The sequence below is a fragment of the Nymphalis io genome, chromosome Z (assembly GCF_905147045.1).
Source record: "Nymphalis io chromosome Z, ilAglIoxx1.1, whole genome shotgun sequence".
Lineage (NCBI taxonomy): Eukaryota > Metazoa > Arthropoda > Insecta > Lepidoptera > Nymphalidae > Nymphalis > Nymphalis io.
The window spans coordinates 10,231,755-10,250,530 of NC_065918.1; the positions used below are offsets into that span (position 1 = coordinate 10,231,755).

General features: G+C 32.7%; 1 protein-coding gene across 1 annotated transcript in view; it reads left to right on the top strand.

Annotated features, from left to right (window-relative positions):
- LOC126780440 (dynein axonemal heavy chain 5) overlaps window positions 1-16,782 on the top strand; it is a 207,304-nt gene extending 190,522 nt beyond the window's left edge. The window contains exons 25-48 of the mRNA XM_050504920.1: window positions 163-362; window positions 484-959; window positions 1,058-1,269; window positions 1,350-1,574; window positions 1,799-1,971; window positions 2,419-2,574; window positions 2,734-2,944; window positions 3,043-3,237; window positions 3,323-3,619; window positions 3,757-3,875; window positions 3,950-4,311; window positions 4,388-5,374; window positions 7,618-8,110; window positions 8,539-9,181; window positions 9,825-10,619; window positions 11,195-11,443; window positions 11,512-13,080; window positions 13,423-13,591; window positions 13,719-13,871; window positions 14,221-15,196; window positions 15,278-15,434; window positions 15,769-15,921; window positions 16,221-16,353; window positions 16,529-16,782. Of these exons, the coding sequence (XP_050360877.1) occupies window positions 163-362; window positions 484-959; window positions 1,058-1,269; window positions 1,350-1,574; window positions 1,799-1,971; window positions 2,419-2,574; window positions 2,734-2,944; window positions 3,043-3,237; window positions 3,323-3,619; window positions 3,757-3,875; window positions 3,950-4,311; window positions 4,388-5,374; window positions 7,618-8,110; window positions 8,539-9,181; window positions 9,825-10,619; window positions 11,195-11,443; window positions 11,512-13,080; window positions 13,423-13,591; window positions 13,719-13,871; window positions 14,221-15,196; window positions 15,278-15,434; window positions 15,769-15,921; window positions 16,221-16,353; window positions 16,529-16,782 (9,357 nt within the window). The remainder of the gene's footprint in view (window positions 1-162; window positions 363-483; window positions 960-1,057; window positions 1,270-1,349; window positions 1,575-1,798; window positions 1,972-2,418; window positions 2,575-2,733; window positions 2,945-3,042; window positions 3,238-3,322; window positions 3,620-3,756; window positions 3,876-3,949; window positions 4,312-4,387; window positions 5,375-7,617; window positions 8,111-8,538; window positions 9,182-9,824; window positions 10,620-11,194; window positions 11,444-11,511; window positions 13,081-13,422; window positions 13,592-13,718; window positions 13,872-14,220; window positions 15,197-15,277; window positions 15,435-15,768; window positions 15,922-16,220; window positions 16,354-16,528) is intronic.
- The last annotated feature ends 1,994 nt before the right edge of the window (window positions 16,783-18,776 follow it).

Below are 18,776 nucleotides of genomic sequence, written 5' to 3' on the forward strand. Positions count from 1 at the left end.
TCGCAAAGAACTTCGTTCCTGACGGGCACGCCCCTGACCGAACAATTTTCATTTGTAAATAATTTACAAAAATAACTTTTAATTAAACAAATACATACTATTATTAAGAAAGCATCTGTTTTAATATCCATACCATTTGTATTCTTTCATCTTTTGCCTCAGGATATATGTATATCAGCAATGAAAGAAAAGGATATAGAAGCGAAACTTCGGCAAGTGACTAACGAATGGTCGGTTCATGAACTGACATTTCAAACGTTTAATAATCGAGGTGAATTGCTTCTCAGAGGCGACACAACTGCAGAAACTATCGGCCAACTCGAAGACAGTTTAATGATACTTGGATCATTGTTATCTAACCGGTATTACTTAAACATTATATAATTATCTGTATAATTTTATTTATGTTTCTGGCATATAAAGGTAAAATAAGTGGCACGCGAGTTGTATCCGATGAATGATGATAAACGTATTTTTTAACAGTTACAACGCACCATTTAGAAAACAAATACAACAATGGTTATATGATCTTCAAAGCACAAATGAAATTTTGGAGCGTTGGCTGCTCGTTCAGAATATGTGGGTATATCTTGAAGCCGTATTTGTAGGTGGCGATATCGCTAAGCAGCTGCCAAAAGAAGCTAAGAGATTTTCAAAAATAGATAAGTCTTGGCAGAAAATTATGCAAAGGGCTCACGAAACTCCTGGTGTTGTTTCATGCTGTGTTGGAGATGATCTTCTTAGACAGCTTCTTCCACATCTTCAAGAACAGCTAGAACTATGTCAAAAAAGTTTAAGTGGCTATCTAGAAAAGAAAAGGACAATGTTTCCTCGATTTTTTTTCGTGTCTGATCCAGCCCTGTTGGAAATTTTAGGACAAGCTTCAGATTCTCACACAATACAGAATCATCTACTGTCAATTTTCGATAATATACGATATGTAAAATTTCATGATATAGGTACGTTATGACTAATCATTAAACATGTATAACCAACTTTATTGTGACAACAGTACATTTACGTTAATATATAAAATATATATATTTATATTTTGCAGAATATAATAAAATGATAGCTATAGTATCATCTGAAGGAGAAGAAATAAAACTAGAACGCCCAGTCCGCGCCGAGGGTTCAGTAGAAACATGGCTAACGTCCTTATTGCAATCAGCTCAGAGTAGTTTGCATTCCATCATACGTAATGCTGTTTCCGTAATCAATGACCCAGGGTTTAATCTTCTTCTTTTCCTAGATAAAATGCCCGCACAGGTAAACAATGTAAAATTAAACTATTAAAGTGTATTTTCCTAAAAATATTGATAATGTGACTAAATACCATATTATTACAGATTGGTCTGTTGGGAATTCAAATTATCTGGACGAGAGATGCAGAACTAGCTCTAATGCAAGCTCGTCAAGATAAAAAAATAATGATTGAAACAAACAACAAATTTTTAGAGCTTCTGAATACTCTTATAGATCAAACAACGAGAGATTTAATTAAAATCGAACGCACTAAGTTTGAAACATTAATCACTATTCATGTACATCAAAGAGACATATTTGACATGCTGGTAAATATAGAATTCCTACATTAAGATCTGATCTCTGACTCTGACTCTGTCCGGTCATGTCATATTACGATTCCATAGTTATAATGTGCACACATTAGTGCAAAGTAATAACGCATAAGTGTGTATACAATGACAATTCTCCTGCACAGTAATTAGCAGCCGCGGCAGAAATTCAGTAAGACGATCTTCATAATAATCTACTCCTTTCTTTTTTTTTTTTGTAGTGCCGACTAAACGTACGCTCGGCTAACGACTTTGAGTGGTTAAAACAATGCCGATTTTACTTCAAAGAAGACGCCGACAAAACATGGATATCTGTCACTGATGTAACATTCACATATCAAAATGAATATTTGGGATGTACAGAAAGGCTTGTTATTACACCTTTAACAGATCGGTAAGTACATTTTGGTACGCATTCAGGTAATAGATATTTTTGTATAACAATAGAGGGTAAACCGTCTGAGACCTGTGTGCTTTAAACACAGATGTACACGTGAGAAAGTGATGGTCTCTAACGGCTAACATAGTCTTAATTGTACAAAGTTTTATAATAAGCATTTCAGCCACAGTACTTTTAATACAACAATAAAAAGGGTCCTTACAGCTATCGACTTTCCATCTCTTATTAAACCCTCTGGAATAGCATTTGATAGCATAAGACCTGATGGACTTAACGCTGGTAGCCTGGAAATGTAGATTGTCCCTATTGTGGGAGGACATTTGCGTTGATAACATTAACTCCTTATATATCCGGCAACTGAAACACCTTGAATTAATAGTTGTAACATATTTCTCAATGTAAATCTATGCTGTAAATATACATAATTTTTATTTACGATAGATGTTATATAACCCTGGCCCAAGCACTGGCAATGAGTATGGGCGGTGCTCCCTGCGGTCCTGCGGGTACAGGCAAGACAGAAACAGTTAAGGATATGGGCAAGACCCTCGCCAAATACGTTGTTGTATTCAATTGTTCTGATCAAATGGACTACAGGTATTATATTAAATACTTTTTTTAGTTAAACATTATAATATATGGAAAAAATATGGCAATGTTTTATTTTATAGTAGTAAGTCTTAGTATAATAAGATTTGATTATTGCACTGAAATATAAATATACGAGATGATAAAGAATAATTATAATATTTTTAGAGGCCTTGGTCGGATCTACAAAGGCCTAGCTCAGTCTGGTTCATGGGGTTGCTTTGATGAGTTTAATCGTATAGAGCTTCCAGTCCTCTCAGTAGCTGCGCAACAGGTCGCGGTGGTCCTCGCAGCCAAAAAGGAAAAAAAGAAAACATTCCTCTTCACTGACGGAGACATGTCAGATATGTGCCCTGAGTTTGGAATATTTATTACCATGGTTATTTCTACACATACTATATTTTTTTAAATTTATTACTTAAATTATTATTATTATTATTCTTTTTATATCTCAACATGTTTTATAATAATTTTCAGAATCCAGGTTATGCAGGTCGCAAGGAACTGCCAGAAAATTTAAAGATTCAATTTCGCACGGTAGCCATGATGGTACCAGACCGCCAAATCATTATACGAGTTAAATTAGCGTCATGTGGCTTCTTAGAAAATATAACTCTAGCTCGAAAATTTTATACGTTGTATAAATTATGCGAAGAACAACTTACAAAACAAGTAATCTTATAAGCTGCTTAGTTCATAACTTTGATTGAAAAGTAACAGGAGACTAAATTTGTACATAATATTCTGATATTTTTAGGTTCATTATGATTTTGGCTTGAGAAATATTCTCTCTGTTTTGCGAACACTTGGGGCTGTAAAACGAGTTAACACGAAAGAAACTGAAAGCACGATTGTAATGAGGGTGTTAAGAGACATGAATTTATCAAAGCTCATAGATGAAGATGAACCACTTTTTATTTCACTTGTTGCGGATTTGTTCCCTAACCAAGCTTTGGAAAAAACAGCATATACAGAACTTGAAGATGCAATTAGAAAACAAGTCGATTTGAATGGACTGATTTACCACCCGCCTTGGGTATTAAAGATAATACAGGTATTTTTCAGTTACTTTTATTAATATTACTTTTTTATAAAAAAAATCTGTTATGATTTATATTAAATATCATTTAATAGAAACACATACATATAAAACATTTTGTTGGAATATTATTAATTTAATTTTTTTATTAGTTATATGAAACACAGCGCGTTCGCCATGGTATTATGACACTCGGACCTCCAGGAGCCGGAAAAACTACTTGTATTCATACTTTGATGGACGCATTATCAGACATAGAAGATCCACACAGGTGAAATACACACATAAATATATTATAATAATGTAGTCGATCAATTTTAGTTATTTTATTATATTTATTATTAGGGAAATGCGTATGAACCCTAAAGCAATTACGGCGGCTCAAATGTTTGGCCGCCTAGACGTGGCCACAAATGACTGGACAGACGGTATATTTTCCGCTTTGTGGAGAAAAACTCTTAAAATAAAAACAGGGGAACACATCTGGCTAGTTCTGGATGGTCCAGTAGACAGTATATGGATAGAAAATTTAAACTCTGTATTAGACGATAACAAAACTTTAACATTAGCCAATGGAGATCGATTAACGATGTCACCTACTTCAAAAATTATTTTCGAGCCTGAAAATATTGATAATGCTTCGCCTGCTACAGTTTCGCGCAATGGAATGGTCTATATGAGCTCGTCAGGATTAAACTGGGAACCAGGTAGAATTATATTGAATCAAATAAAATGCACCATTATTATGTATATTTACACTTACAAAAATATCTTGTATTTTAGTTCTCAACGCGTGGCTGAAGACACGGTCTCCGAGGGAAATTGAAGTATTTAGTTCCTTTTTTGAACAAACATTTTCGAATACATATACGTGGTGTACTCAAAATTTGATATTTAGCATGCGCGTACTTCAAAGTAACATTATCTATCAAATGCTAAATTTACTTGAAGGCTTAGTGCCACCACAAGTAACAGAAGCTGAAGATGCCTCTGCTAGCAAATCAGTCAATGGTGACATAGATGACGAAGATGAAAAAGAAAAAGTAGAAGAAGTGATTTTATTTACACATGAGCATTTGCACAAAATCTATGTTTTTTCACTTATTTGGGGGTTTGGCTCTCTTTTAGAAGCCGGAGATCGATTTAGATTTGATAAATTCATAAAAAATACATTCAATGATATTCTCGATTTACCCAAACATCCCAATAATAAAGCAAGTATACTTTTTGATTTTTATGTCAAGCATCCAGGAAAGTGGGAATTGTGGGAAGATTTAATGACAAACTACATTTATCCAGACACAGCGACTCCTGATTATTCAAATATTTTAATACCAATAGTCGATAACGTTCGTATAAATTATCTTATTTATTGTATTGCAAAGCAAGGTAAAGCAGTACTTTTATTGGGAGAACAAGGTTCCGCTAAAACCGTTATGATGAAAGCATATATGAAAAATGCTAATCCGGAGCAGTTCATGGGAAGATCATTTAATTTTTCGTCAGCTACTAGTCCTTTTCAGTTTCAAAAGACAATTGAAAGTTATGTAGAAAAACGTAGTGGAATGACGTTTGGTCCTCCTGGTGGAAAAAAAATGCTTGTTTTTATTGATGACATAAATTTACCGCAAATCAACGAATGGGGCGATCAAATAACAAATGAAATAGTAAGACAAACTATGAGTATGGGTGGATTTTATAGCTTAGAAAAACCTGGCGATTTTACAACAATTGTTGATATTCAATTCTTAGGAGCTATGGGACAACCAGGTAATGGTTAAATAAATACTTTTACGGGTACTTAAAGTTTTATTTTGGTAGGATGTTAGTATCCATTGGTTTTCGCAGCACCCGGATCTATATAAGAAAAGCAAGTTCAAGCAGTTCGCCTTTGAAATTCCTTACTGCTTCACTTAAGGCGATCTCAATCCACCTGCACGCTTAAAATTCGACTCAACGTGTATTATTTAGCTTTATGATTATCTGTTCGGTTTGGTTTTATTTACTATCGCACTTTATTGTATATATATATATACATACATTATATATGTGAAATAAAACAATATTTTCTTTAATTATTTGATCTGTACACCTCCTCACCGCTTTATTAATCTCATGTCCTTCATCCGAAAGTTGTCCGGAAGAGATCACTCTCTTAGCGACAAGACCGCATTTTAAGTAACTGTGAATGTCTCACTGCTGGGCTAAGGCCTCCTCTCCCTTTTTGAGGAGAAGGTATGGAGCTTTCACCAAGCTGCTCTATTGCGGTGGAAGAGGGTAATAAATTCTGCCACACATGTGGCAGAATTTCAGTGAAATTAGACACATGCAGGTTTCCTCACGATGTTTTCCTTCACCGTATACCGCACGAGATGAATTATAATCACAAATTAAGCACATGAAAATTCAGTGGTGCTTGCCCGGGTTTTAATCCACGATCATCGATTAACATTCACGTGTTCTTATTGGGCCATCTCGGCTTTTCTATACATACATGATTTAATTTAGTGATGTTCTTTAGCCTTTAGTTTTCTTCGTAAATGAGCTATGCAACAACAAAATTATTTTGACATCTGATCCACATCATCTTAGATCGGAAGACATGATTAAAATACATTTTGGTTCAACGAACCTACTAACTTAAACTAACAAAATACATTACAATCGAATACAGACGGTGGCTTACCAAGTCTCTGTTTCTAGGAGTGCGTCTCCGCCATGCGTTCGCAGCAAATAACTCAATAACATACTGGGGTTAACTCAACTATATACTATATTTAATATAATTAATCATATAGATCAGAGCTCAACTTACATCGGAATGCTTAATTTAAATTATTAAACCTCTGAAACTGTTCATTTTTTGACTTTGTTTTGTTCCTATAAGGTTGCAATCATCATTATTTTACTGACTATCAGTTATAGGTAGCTAAAGTTTCAGCTAATTCAATTGAACAGTTATTTTATAGTATTTTTATCGAATAAATGATCGACGTGATTCTTTAAATTGACATATTTTTTAATTATAAGCCGATTAAAAAAAATCAAACACTAGATTTTAAGTGAAATTTGCCACAATACATTAGTGAAAATCGCACTCAAATCACTTAAACCCTTTTTTAAGATTAGCGGGCACAAACGCACAGACAAACAGAAAAAAAAATGTAACAATAATAGTTTTACTCATATAGCTTCGATGTACACACAGCGTTTAGTTACATTTTTATTATATATATAGAATTAATGGTCAATGTTTCCTTGTTGAATCTTAATTAACGTATTTTCAACATTTTTTTTAAAGCGCATTTAGTATTCAATCTTATTTAGTCTTTTATTTTGTATCCGGTAAAATACTAAAACTGTCCGTTAGATTACGAAACATCATCAACTTAGCTTAGAAATAGGGCAACATTTTTTTTTAAATTAAGCTAAATACAGTTTTATATCTATCATTGCAGTTTACAGTCTGTTTAGTTTTCTATTATGTTCCTATTTCACGATGAAATATAAGATTAATATCGTTAAGGAACCAAAATATAGACCAGTTCATAGGTAATATTTAATATTATACTTGATATATATTTTTACATTATTTAATTACAAACATTTATAATTGATAAAAAATAAAATAGATTTTATATACTGTAACTGTGTATTTCCTTCAAAGTAATCTTGTTTCTGAATAATTGCCTATTTGGTCAGGGATTCGGTATTTAGCTCATGATGGTGGCTTTACTTCATAGCTTCATAGCTCATAGCTTCTATATAAAAATAGCAAAAACAAAACTGTAAAAAAGGTACTCGTCTTTTTCTTCTTCTGTTTTTCAACCGTTTTTTAGTAGCTATTGACGAGCTTTAGTGTTATCAATATAAATTTTTGCTACAATGGTATTTTTTTTAACAAAACATGTAAATTAATATATTATATTTTCTCATATTTTCAATAAATTCGATCTCAAGGTCTGTTTTCGACGACAGAGGCAACACTAGTATACTTAAATATATGTTTTCAGGTGGAGGTAGAAATGATATCCCCGCTAGGTTAAAACGACAATTTGCTATATTTAATTGCCCGTTGCCTAATAATGATTCGATTGATAAAATTTTTAAAGTTATTGGTGAAGGACATTACAATGCTAAAAGAGGTTTTACAATCGAAGTAAGATCGCTTATAAAAAAAATAATTCCTTTAACAAGAGAACTTTGGATGAAAACAAGAACGAATTTGCTACCCACTCCTGCAAAATTTCACTATGTTTTTTCTTTGAGAGACTTATCCCGAGTGTGGCAAGGCATGATAGGTACTTTGCCTACTGTGATTGAATCAGAAAAATGTTTAATGCTTCTTTGGAAACATGAATGCTCAAGAGTGTTTTCCGATCGTTTCACGCATCAATCTGATAAAGATTGGTTCAATAATGCTTTAAACAATATTACAGAAGAATTATTAGGATCTGACTACAAAAAAATGATGGAAAAAGATCCTGTCTTTGTAGACTTTATGAGGTAAGTTAGCAGCTAATATAAACAAATCAGAAATAATTAAATAACGTATTAAAAAAATATGATTCTTATATTATATCAAACAAGAATGCTTAAGCAAGAAGTATATATTTTTTAATAAATGGTTTTGAATTACATAAAAATGAAATATTTCACGCGAAATAAACCAACATACAAAAACGAATTCGAAAGATTTAAAACAATAGATATTTTTTTTGTTGTAATAGGAATTTTAATTTTAATTTAAAAGTATATATCTGCCAACCAGTAAGTCTTTTAAAGTTAGATACACTAAATCCTATTAAACCACTTTTAAAAACAGTTAGCAATGCAATTAACACAAGCTAAATATAAAAGGTCTAAAACATTATTTCTTATCTTTATTTAAATCTCATTAATGATGTTTATTTTTTACGTATTTTTTTTTTAAGAGATGCGCCAGAACCAACAGGCGAAGAAGGTGAGGATGCAGATATGGAACTCCCAAAAGTCTATGAACCTGTGTTTGATCATGCCGAACTACGGGATCGCTTAGAAATGTTTCTATCTCAATTCAATGAAATGGTTCGTGGATCAGGAATGGATTTGGTATTCTTTCCCGACGCCATGTTACATTTAGTCAAAATATCTAGAGTAATAAGGCATCCTCGAGGAAATGTAATGCTAGTTGGTGTTGGTGGATCAGGCAAACAGTCATTAACGAAATTATCAACATTTATCGCAGGTTATCGCTCTTTTCAAATAGCCTTGACCAGATCTTACAACGTTGGTAATTTTTTGGAAGACTTAAAACTGCTTTACAGATCATGTGGTGTGCAGGGAAAAGGCACCACATTTATTTTTACCGATCTAGATATTAAAGAAGAAGGTTTCCTTGAATACCTTAATAATATTTTATCATCAGGAGTTATATCAAATTTATTTACAAAAGACGAACAACAAGAAATAATTTCCGAATTAACGCCAGTCATGAAACGTGAAAATCAAAAACGAACTTTAACTAACGAGTTAGTAATGGAATATTTTTTAAACAGGACTTGCCAAAATCTACACGTGGTTTTATGTTTTTCGCCTGTAAGTACTTTGTAATATTTATGTTGACAATTTTAGTTTGAATTAATTTATTTTATAATATTGTATTGCCAATATTTGCCCGTTATTTTTGTATACATAAGTAGTAAAATTTATAACTAATAATATCGAAATTTTAAAAAGTTCTCAAAGTAAATAATAAGATAAGAAAAAGAAAATAAGTGTTACGTATATGATACAAAACGTAAATGATTAAAAAATAGGGCTTTTAATAGTTTTGTGACACATTTATAGCTAATTCATTAGATATTTGTAAAGTATTCTTTATTGGAAAGTATAATGAATCTGCTGTTACACACATAATGTAATATTACTTTATATTATTAATAAGTGTTTAAAATTAATACAATGGCAAATTATGAAACAATTTATAGTAGTTTTATGAATAAAATATAAAACTCCTGAGCTATTTGCTTAATTTTTATGAAATCTTTAATCAATTTTACTGGTACTATAATACATATATTATGTTAGTACAAGAATACATATGAAATCATAATTAATCTTTTTTGGCCGTTTTAATTTCTTGAGTTTTGTATAAAAATAAATGTTTCTGTCCTTTAATTTTTCACTAAATGTACGATAACGTGCGTTGTATAAGTGTCAACATTTCGATTTTTATCAGGTGAGTGAGGCGTTTCGGTATCGGGCGTTACGTTTTCCAGCTCTTATATCTGGGTGTACAATTGACTGGTTTCAACCGTGGCCAAAAGATGCACTTGTATCGGTAGCTGATCATTTCTTAACTGATTTTGAAATCGAATGCACTAAAGAGGTAAAAAAGGAACTCGTCACAGTCTTGGGAACAATACAAGATGTCGTTTCTAACGTATCTACCGAATACTTTCAAAGATTTCGACGTTCTTCTCACGTTACTCCTAAATCATATCTCAGTTTTATAGGTGGTTATAAAACTATATATCAGATGAAACAAAAGGAATTGGGAGATGGGGCTCAAAGAATGGATACTGGTTTAGAAAAGTTACGTGAAGCGTCAATATCAGTCGAAGTTTTAAAGAAAGATTTAGCTGTGATGGAGCAAGATTTAGCTTTGGCTTCAGAAAAAGCTGATCGTGTACTCTCAGAAGTAACTGATCGAGCAATGCAAGCAGAAATAGTAAAAAATCAAGTGCAAATTGTCAAAGAAAAAGCAGAAGCTTTAGTAGCTTATATAGCAGAAGAAAAAGAAAAAGCTGAAAGAAAATTAGAAGCTGCTAAGCCTGCCTTAGAGGAAGCAGAAGCAGCTCTTAATACGATCAAGCCTGCACATATAGCAACCGTAAGAAAATTAGGTCGACCACCACACCTCATTATGAGGATCATGGATTGTGTTTTAATACTATTCCAAAGAAGGTTACATCCTTTAATATCTGATACTGCTGCACCATGTCCGAAGCCTTCTTGGGCAGAATCATTAAAGGTATTCATTTTCCATTTAAAATAAAAAAGAAAGATTCTTTATTTTTTGATATTTTGCAACTACAGCATAGGTGTCGGTACTCTTTTTTTTTTTTTTGGTTTTCTAAAATATGTTTGCTTCAGTGCACCGTATACGTTGAGTTTTATACTCGCATTTCATCTGTTTTAATTTATTTTACTGATAAACCAAGATATTTAAGAACAGACAAATGCTAGTAAATTTTTGATAAATGCATGTTTTGCGTAGTACGTTTGATAACAATTGACCTTAAAACCGAGCCAAAACATAGAAGTAACCTTGACACTCATTAATAACATATGTCTTATTCAGGTGAATCTGCTGTTACAACAGGATTTACTAATATATAGGTATATATGAGTAAATCCTGTTTACTCTGTAGAAAGACAAAAAATTATTTAAGTAAGATTTGTGTTAAGTAAGAGATATAATTTTGCAAGTATTTTCAACAAAGTGAGAGAGCAGTTTTTTTTTAAATATAACTGTTATTTTGACAATATTAATTTTATATTCAAGCAAGAAGTCTTTTTTATATAATAATATATTTGAAATACCAGATGATGGCCAGTACAACATTTTTACTTCAACTTCAAAATTATCCAAAAGATATTATTAATAATGAAATGGTTGAACATCTTTTACCATATTTTGAAATGGAAGATTATAATATGGACACTGCCAAGCGTGTGTGTGGAGATGTAGCGGGATTATTGTCCTGGACAAAAGCTATGGCGTTTTTCCATAGCGTCAACAAAGAAGTTTTACCCCTAAAAGCAAGCTTAATGTTACAAGAAGCTAGACTAAAGGTATTAATAGGTTTATTTTTAACTGAACCTTAGAAATAAAATTCGTTCACTTAAAATTACTTTATTAGGTTGCAATGGAAGATCTAGCATCAGCAGAACGTCAATTGGAAGAACGCGAAATGTCATTACGGAAAGTGAAGGAACAGTATGAAGCGGCTGTTTCTGAGAAGCAACAATTAACAGATGCCGCTAATATCTGTCTGAGAAAAATGACAGCAGCAACTCAACTTATTAATGGATTAGGTGGCGAAAAAATTAGGTGGACCCAACAAAGTAAAGATTTTAAAGAGCAACTCGGTAGATTAGTTGGAGATGTTGTATTAGCTACCGGTTTCTTATCTTATTGTGGTCCTTATAATCAAGAATTTCGTAATAGTCTTTTTAATACGTGGATGGAAATATTAAAAAGCAAACAAATTCCTGTAACAGATAATTTAAACATAACAAACATGTTAGTTGAAAGTGCTACGATATCCGAATGGACCCTACAAGGGCTTCCAAACGATGAGCTATCTGTTCAAAATGCTTTAATTGTGACTAAATCAAGCTCGTATCCTTTATTAGTAGATCCACAAAGTCAAGGGAAAAACTGGATTAAAAATAAAGAATCTTCAAATGAATTACAAATTACTTCGTTAAACCACAAATATTTTCGAACTCACTTAGAAGATAGCTTATCTTTGGGAAGACCACTATTAATAGAGGATGTAGGCGTTGAGTTAGATCCCGTAATAGACAATGTTTTGGAGAAAAACTTTATTAAATCTGGATCAATAGAAAAGGTTATTGTGGGCGATAAAGAATGTGATGTAATGCCAGGATTTATGCTCTATATAACTACTAAATTACCTAACCCAGCTTATTCACCCGAAATAAGCGCAAAAACATCTATTATTGACTTTACAGTTACTATGCAAGGTCTCGAAGATCAGTTACTAGGAAGAGTTATATTAATGGAAAAATCAGACTTAGAAGAAGAGAGGGTGGCTTTATTTGAATCGGTTATGAAAAACCAAAGAAGTATGAAAGAACTTGAAAGTAATTTACTTTGTCGATTAACATCTTCTGAAGGTTCCTTAGTTGATGACGAAGCTTTAATTCAAGTATTACAAATAACAAAATCAACAGCTGAGGAAGTCAATGAAAAATTAAAAGTGGCCGAAGTAACGGAAAGAAAAATAATTAAAGCAAGAGAAGAATTTAGAGCCGTAGCCGCAAGAGGTTCTATATTATACTTTTTAATTGTTGAGATGAGTAATGTAAACATCATGTATCAGAATTCTTTAAAACAGTTTCTTACCATATTTGATAACTCTATAACAAAGTCTGCAAAAAGTAACATTACAGAGGAACGTATTAATATCATTCTAAAATATTTAACACACGAAGTGTGGGCATTTACTTTACGAAGCTTATATGAAAGGCACAAGTCACTATTCACTCTTATGTTAGCTATGAAAATAGATTGCCAACGAGGGCTTATTTCACATGATGAGTTCATGGCTTTCGTTAAAGGAGGCGCATCACTAGATTTAAATGCGGTAACTCCTAAGCCTTTCAGATGGATTCTAGATATTACTTGGCTGAATTTAGTTGAAATAAGCAAAATAAAGTTCTTTTCTGAAGTTCTAAGCAAGGTAATATTATATAAAACCAATAATAGTTATATATATTTATTAATAGAGATTGAACATAGTAGTTGAATATTACAATTTTGTTTGTATAAAATAATTTAATCCCAATCAAGTAGGTGTAGCACTGTACTCTTCGCCAGGTTATAAAATAATCTGTCTTAAGGAGCAACAGTCCCGTCCCCTTTTTATGGTTTCACAAAATTATTATGTACGATATGTTTTCTCTCAAAGATAGTTTCTATAGTAACTTATTAACAAAATAAATATCAACAATGTGAAGTAATTTTATGCGACCAATATTTATGTTCATTTTTTGCTATGTTTTTTTTAAATATTATTCCATAGATTTCAAGCAATGAAAAAGAGTGGAGAGTTTGGTATGAAAAAGCGAAGCCAGAAGAAGAAACCATACCTAGTGGATTTCAAGAAAGTCTTGATGTTTTTCGCAAGCTTCTTTTAATCAGATCATGGAGTCCGGACCGAACACTTTCACAGGCTAGAAAGTATATAGTTGGTAAATACTTACTACCTAATGTACAAATACTCAAATTCCGAATAACAGCAAATTAAACTTAACAATAATCCTCGTATATATCAAAAATGCATACAGTTGAATCTTCTATAACTTTTTACTTTCTAAGATTCATTGGGCGCTGAATATGGAGAAGGACGTATTCTTAACTTGGAATCCACCTGGGAAGAGTCTGAACCACGTACTCCTTTGATTTGCATTCTTTCGATTGGCTCAGATCCATCAGCGCAGATTGCTTCATTGGCGAAATCAAAAGAAATAGGTAAACTGTTAACAAATATATAATATAGTATAATAGTATAATAAACACACAAAATCACAAAATTTTTGACTTAATTTGTTTAAAAAATATATATTGGCATAATAAGACACTGTTATTGTCTAGACTACAATTAACTCTCTATTTATTTAGGGTATTTTTCACACTACCGACATCTCATCAATGAATTCATACTAAAAGTTAAAATAATTGTAACGATATTTCACAAATACTCTTGTATAACTTCTATTTCACATAAATAAGACACATAAAAAAGGTTTTTGACTAAAAATCAAAAAGTCACTGGTACAAGACCTATCAAGCACATTATGTTTAATGTTTTTAATTACAGTGTTAAAAGCTGTTTCTATGGGACAAGGTCAAGAAATCGTTGCTCGAAAAATGATATCTGATTCAATGAACGAAGGAGGCTGGGTTTTACTACAAAATATTCATCTTTCACTACCATTTTGTGTAGAGGCTATGGATGCACTCATAGAAACAGAGCATATACAGGAATCATTTCGCTTATGGTTAACGACTGAAGTGCATACTGATTTTCCTATTGGACTTTTACAAATGGCTATTAAATTTACAAATGAACCTCCTCAAGGTATACGAGCTAGTATGAAAAGAACTTACCAGAATATTACACAAGACACGTTAGATTACTCATCGTTATCACAATGGCCTCCACTGCTGTATGCTGTGGCATTTTTACATACTATTGTTCAAGAAAGGAGAAAATTTGGACCCTTGGGATGGAACATACCATACGAATTCAATCAAGCAGATTATGCAGCAAGTGTGCAATTCATACAAAATCATCTTGATGAAATCGATCCCAAAAAAGGTATATCTTGGCCAACTATATGTTATATGCTCGGAGAGGTGCAATATGGTGGTCGGGTGACAGATGATTTTGATAAACGCTTGTTAACAACATTTACTAATGTTTGGTTTTGTGATGTCTTACTGAGACCTGGTTTTGAATTTTATAAAGGATATAAAGTTCCACAAACAAGAAACCTGCAAGGTTATGTCGACTATATTAATCAGTTACCGCTAACAGACACACCGGAAGTATTTGGCCTGCACGGTAATGCAGATATAACATATCAAATAAATAGTGCGAAGGACATTTTAGACACTATTTTAAGTGTACAACCAAAAGAGGGTGGTAGTCAAGGTGGTGAAACGAGAGAAAGTATAGTTTATCGTTTGGCTGAGGATATGTTAGAAAAATTACCAAAACAATACATTAGCTTTGAAGTTAGAGATGCACTTCATAAAATGGGCGCTTTTCTTCCTATGAATATCTTCTTGAGGTACTTTAAGTGGTAGCAAAACAAATAGTTTTGTTATTTTTATTTCGGAACTCCACTGTATACAACATTTAAACGTTTCAGACAAGAAATCGATCGTATACAACGGGTTATTAAAACTGTTCACACGACACTCTGTGACCTTAAATTAGCAATCGATGGGACAATAATAATGAGTCAAGGCTTGCGAGAGTCACTTGATGCCATGTACGATGCTCGCATTCCTCAACAATGGCTTAAGGTGATAATTCTAATTGAATAATAACACTCTAGTATAACAATAATGTATATGAATTGGCTATTGAACTAAATTAAGTTATTGCTTTGTTCTTCGCTTTCGTTTTCTCCACCGTCTCCTTCTGGACCATGAGAATCTCTATAGCTTATCCGACACCACTGCACCCAGGGAGAGGCTTTGTCTATTTTTTCGGACCAGTCTCTTCCTCTACCCTGTGTATGCTAGATGGTGTTTGCTTCGCGTCCATTGTTACTTATACAGTTATTACCTGTGTAATACTCGTTGCTTTCGTTTCATCCAGGCCTTACTCTTTACTGAGACTAATGTAACTTCACAGGTGTCGTGGGAATCGGCAACATTGGGTTTTTGGTACACCGAGCTTTTAGAGCGCGAGCAACAGTACCGGGCGTGGCTACGCAATGGAAGGCCTCACGCTTTTTGGATGACGGGCTTTTTCAATCCACAAGGATTTCTGACTGCCATGAGACAGGTTATTTTATTATCTTCACATTTGTGTTTTTCATAAAAATTTTCGATTTTCTCATCTTAGAGCAATTACCACGACCAAAAAAAATTAAAATATTGTAGTGATATGGTACAAAAATATGAGACAAATAGATTAAATTCAATATTACAAAATATCTTACAAAAAAGATTTGAGATTTTTTCATGTGTAATCATAATAAAAAACAATAATAACTTGAATTAAGCTTGAATATTACTTATAATTTCATTTTAACTGAAATTATCATCACACCTTACCACCACAAATTCATTTATATGTTATAGGAGGTTACACGTAGTCACAAGGGCTGGGCGCTAGATTCTGTTGTTCTGCAAAATCATATCACAAAATTTAATCGTGAAGACGTTCATGAAGGCCCTACAGAAGGAGTATATGTGCATGGATTGTTTCTTGAAGGTATGTTTATTAAATTGGTTGCTCACCCAAATTATTTATAATTCAGTTTTTTTATATCATAAGTCTTTTCACAAATGGTTAAATACGAATCAAATCAACGATAATCCTAAACATTACATAACTTATGTGTTTAGTATTATGATTATACGAAGTCAGGACATTTCAATTATTACAGGAGCGTCACTTGATAGAAAATCTGGCAAGTTGATTGAATCGAAGCCTAAAGTACTGTATGAGCAAATGCCAGTTATCTACATATTTGCTATCAATACAACTGCAGGCAAGGACCCGCGGCTGTATGAATGTCCCATATATAGAAAGCCACAAAGGACAGACGCTAAGTATGTAGGCTCCATTGACTTCGAAACTGACAGCAATCCAAGACATTGGACTCTGAGGGGCGTTGCACTTTTATGCGATATCAAATAAAATAGAAATGCACAACATTTGCGTTTTATTTCAATTATTTGCTACCCGTCCCGCCTTCGCACGTATAGGAATGATGTTCTACATAAAACATTTATTCTGCAGGACAAACATACAATCATTTATATTTATTTATATTGATATATACTATAAAATAGTAATTAAATTATTCAAATCCAGATATTCTGGTTATTGTTTGCTATTAGTTAATCATATTAGGTACATAAATTGTCGCCTGGATCATCAACAGAGTGCTAAGACATGTTTTGTCTTCAATATAGTAATAGGTACACACTGAATCATTTCTTTACTTTTATAATCGAGTCCCCAAGGATAGCGATATAACGATACACACCTCTATGATGCATTTTAAATATAGTACTTATGTACTATCTATGCCTATTTCAAAAATTATTTAACCGAAATGTCGTTATTGTTCTTTTTCATGACCCAATTTATTATACACTTGAAAATAGATGATAAAAAAACAAATCATACTTTTTTAATCTAGAAAACAAGATGTAGCTAAAGTAAACAGTGTGCCCAGAACATACTGTGAAGTATTTACTACGAGATGTAGACTTCATAGTAGTATTCGTTTTTTTATGCCACATAAGCCAGCATTTGATCGCTGACTTTCCTGATTAGAAGTATCGACACGTTCAAGATGTAGCACGCTTGCCTAGAAGAAACCTGGTTACTCGGATTTGAAGACAACAACGTTGTAGCTATTAGAAAATACAAACTCAGTAATAGTACTCAGGCAGCCATAGACTTTCAGTGCGAGTAATAAATGTGGACTCGAAGCACTTCGTACGTAGGTGGGGAATGTCCACCGTGTACACACGGCACTTTGGTCACATTTGTCGCGGTAGTCAAAGAACGCGGGCGGATCACCGAAATGTATTCGATAGAAAACGGAAATTGTCGCAACCGATTTTCAATTATTTGAAAAGTGAAAGATATCTTATACCCTAACAAAACGAAATAAAAGAATTGGCATACACTAACAAAAAAAATAACAGAAGGTACAAGTATTTTACGTGGTAACTGTTAATATACAATCATGTAATTTAATGAACAGCAATCACGATGAGCGACTAATGGTAAAACGTAACTATCAAGACGTCTTGGAGATTTTTTTTTATATAGAATAGGAAGGCGGACGAGCATGGGCCACCTGATGGTAAGTGGTCACCAAACGCCCTTAGACATTGGCATTGTAAGAAATGTCAACCATCGCTTACATAGCCAATGCGCCACCAACCTTGGGAACTAAGATTTTATGTCCCTTGTGCCTGTAATTACACTGGCTCACTCACCCTTCAAACCGGAACACAACAATAACAAGTACTGCTGTTTTGTACCTACCCAGACGAGCTTGCACAAAACTCTACCACCAGTAGATATCATATCTATATATATATATCATATCATAGATTTCAGTTTGCGCGAGCTAGTAAGATGTTTGCTTTTATTTACATATAGTTATATCATTATCACAGAAATATACCTGTTCTAATTTTTTTGGTTATTGAAGTTTTTTTAAGTCAAATGACTACGTTTCAACTATTACATAAATCTCTAACTAAGAAAGAAGGTTTATATTTGGGTTTATCGATTTAAATTTCAATTTGTACAAAAAGAGAAAAAGTTTTTACTGAATGTATAAATACTCGCTGTCTAGATGTTTTCCAGTCATAACAATGACTTGTTTTATTTATTTTATTTTTATATATATTTTTAAAGTAATTTTAAAGAGGGTCAGTAATTATATAGCAATATTTTCCATATAAGGGCGAATGAACTTTTTTATAAAGTTGAATTTAAAAAAAAACATCGTAATATATTTTATTACTTTTATCTAACAAACGCAAAAGTGAATAGGGTTTGCCGGACCATTCCATTTAAATCAGCGATGGCGAATCACCTATACAATTATTTGAGCTCAATTTTAAATAATATAATAGAATAAATAAGAAGAACAATATTTTCTT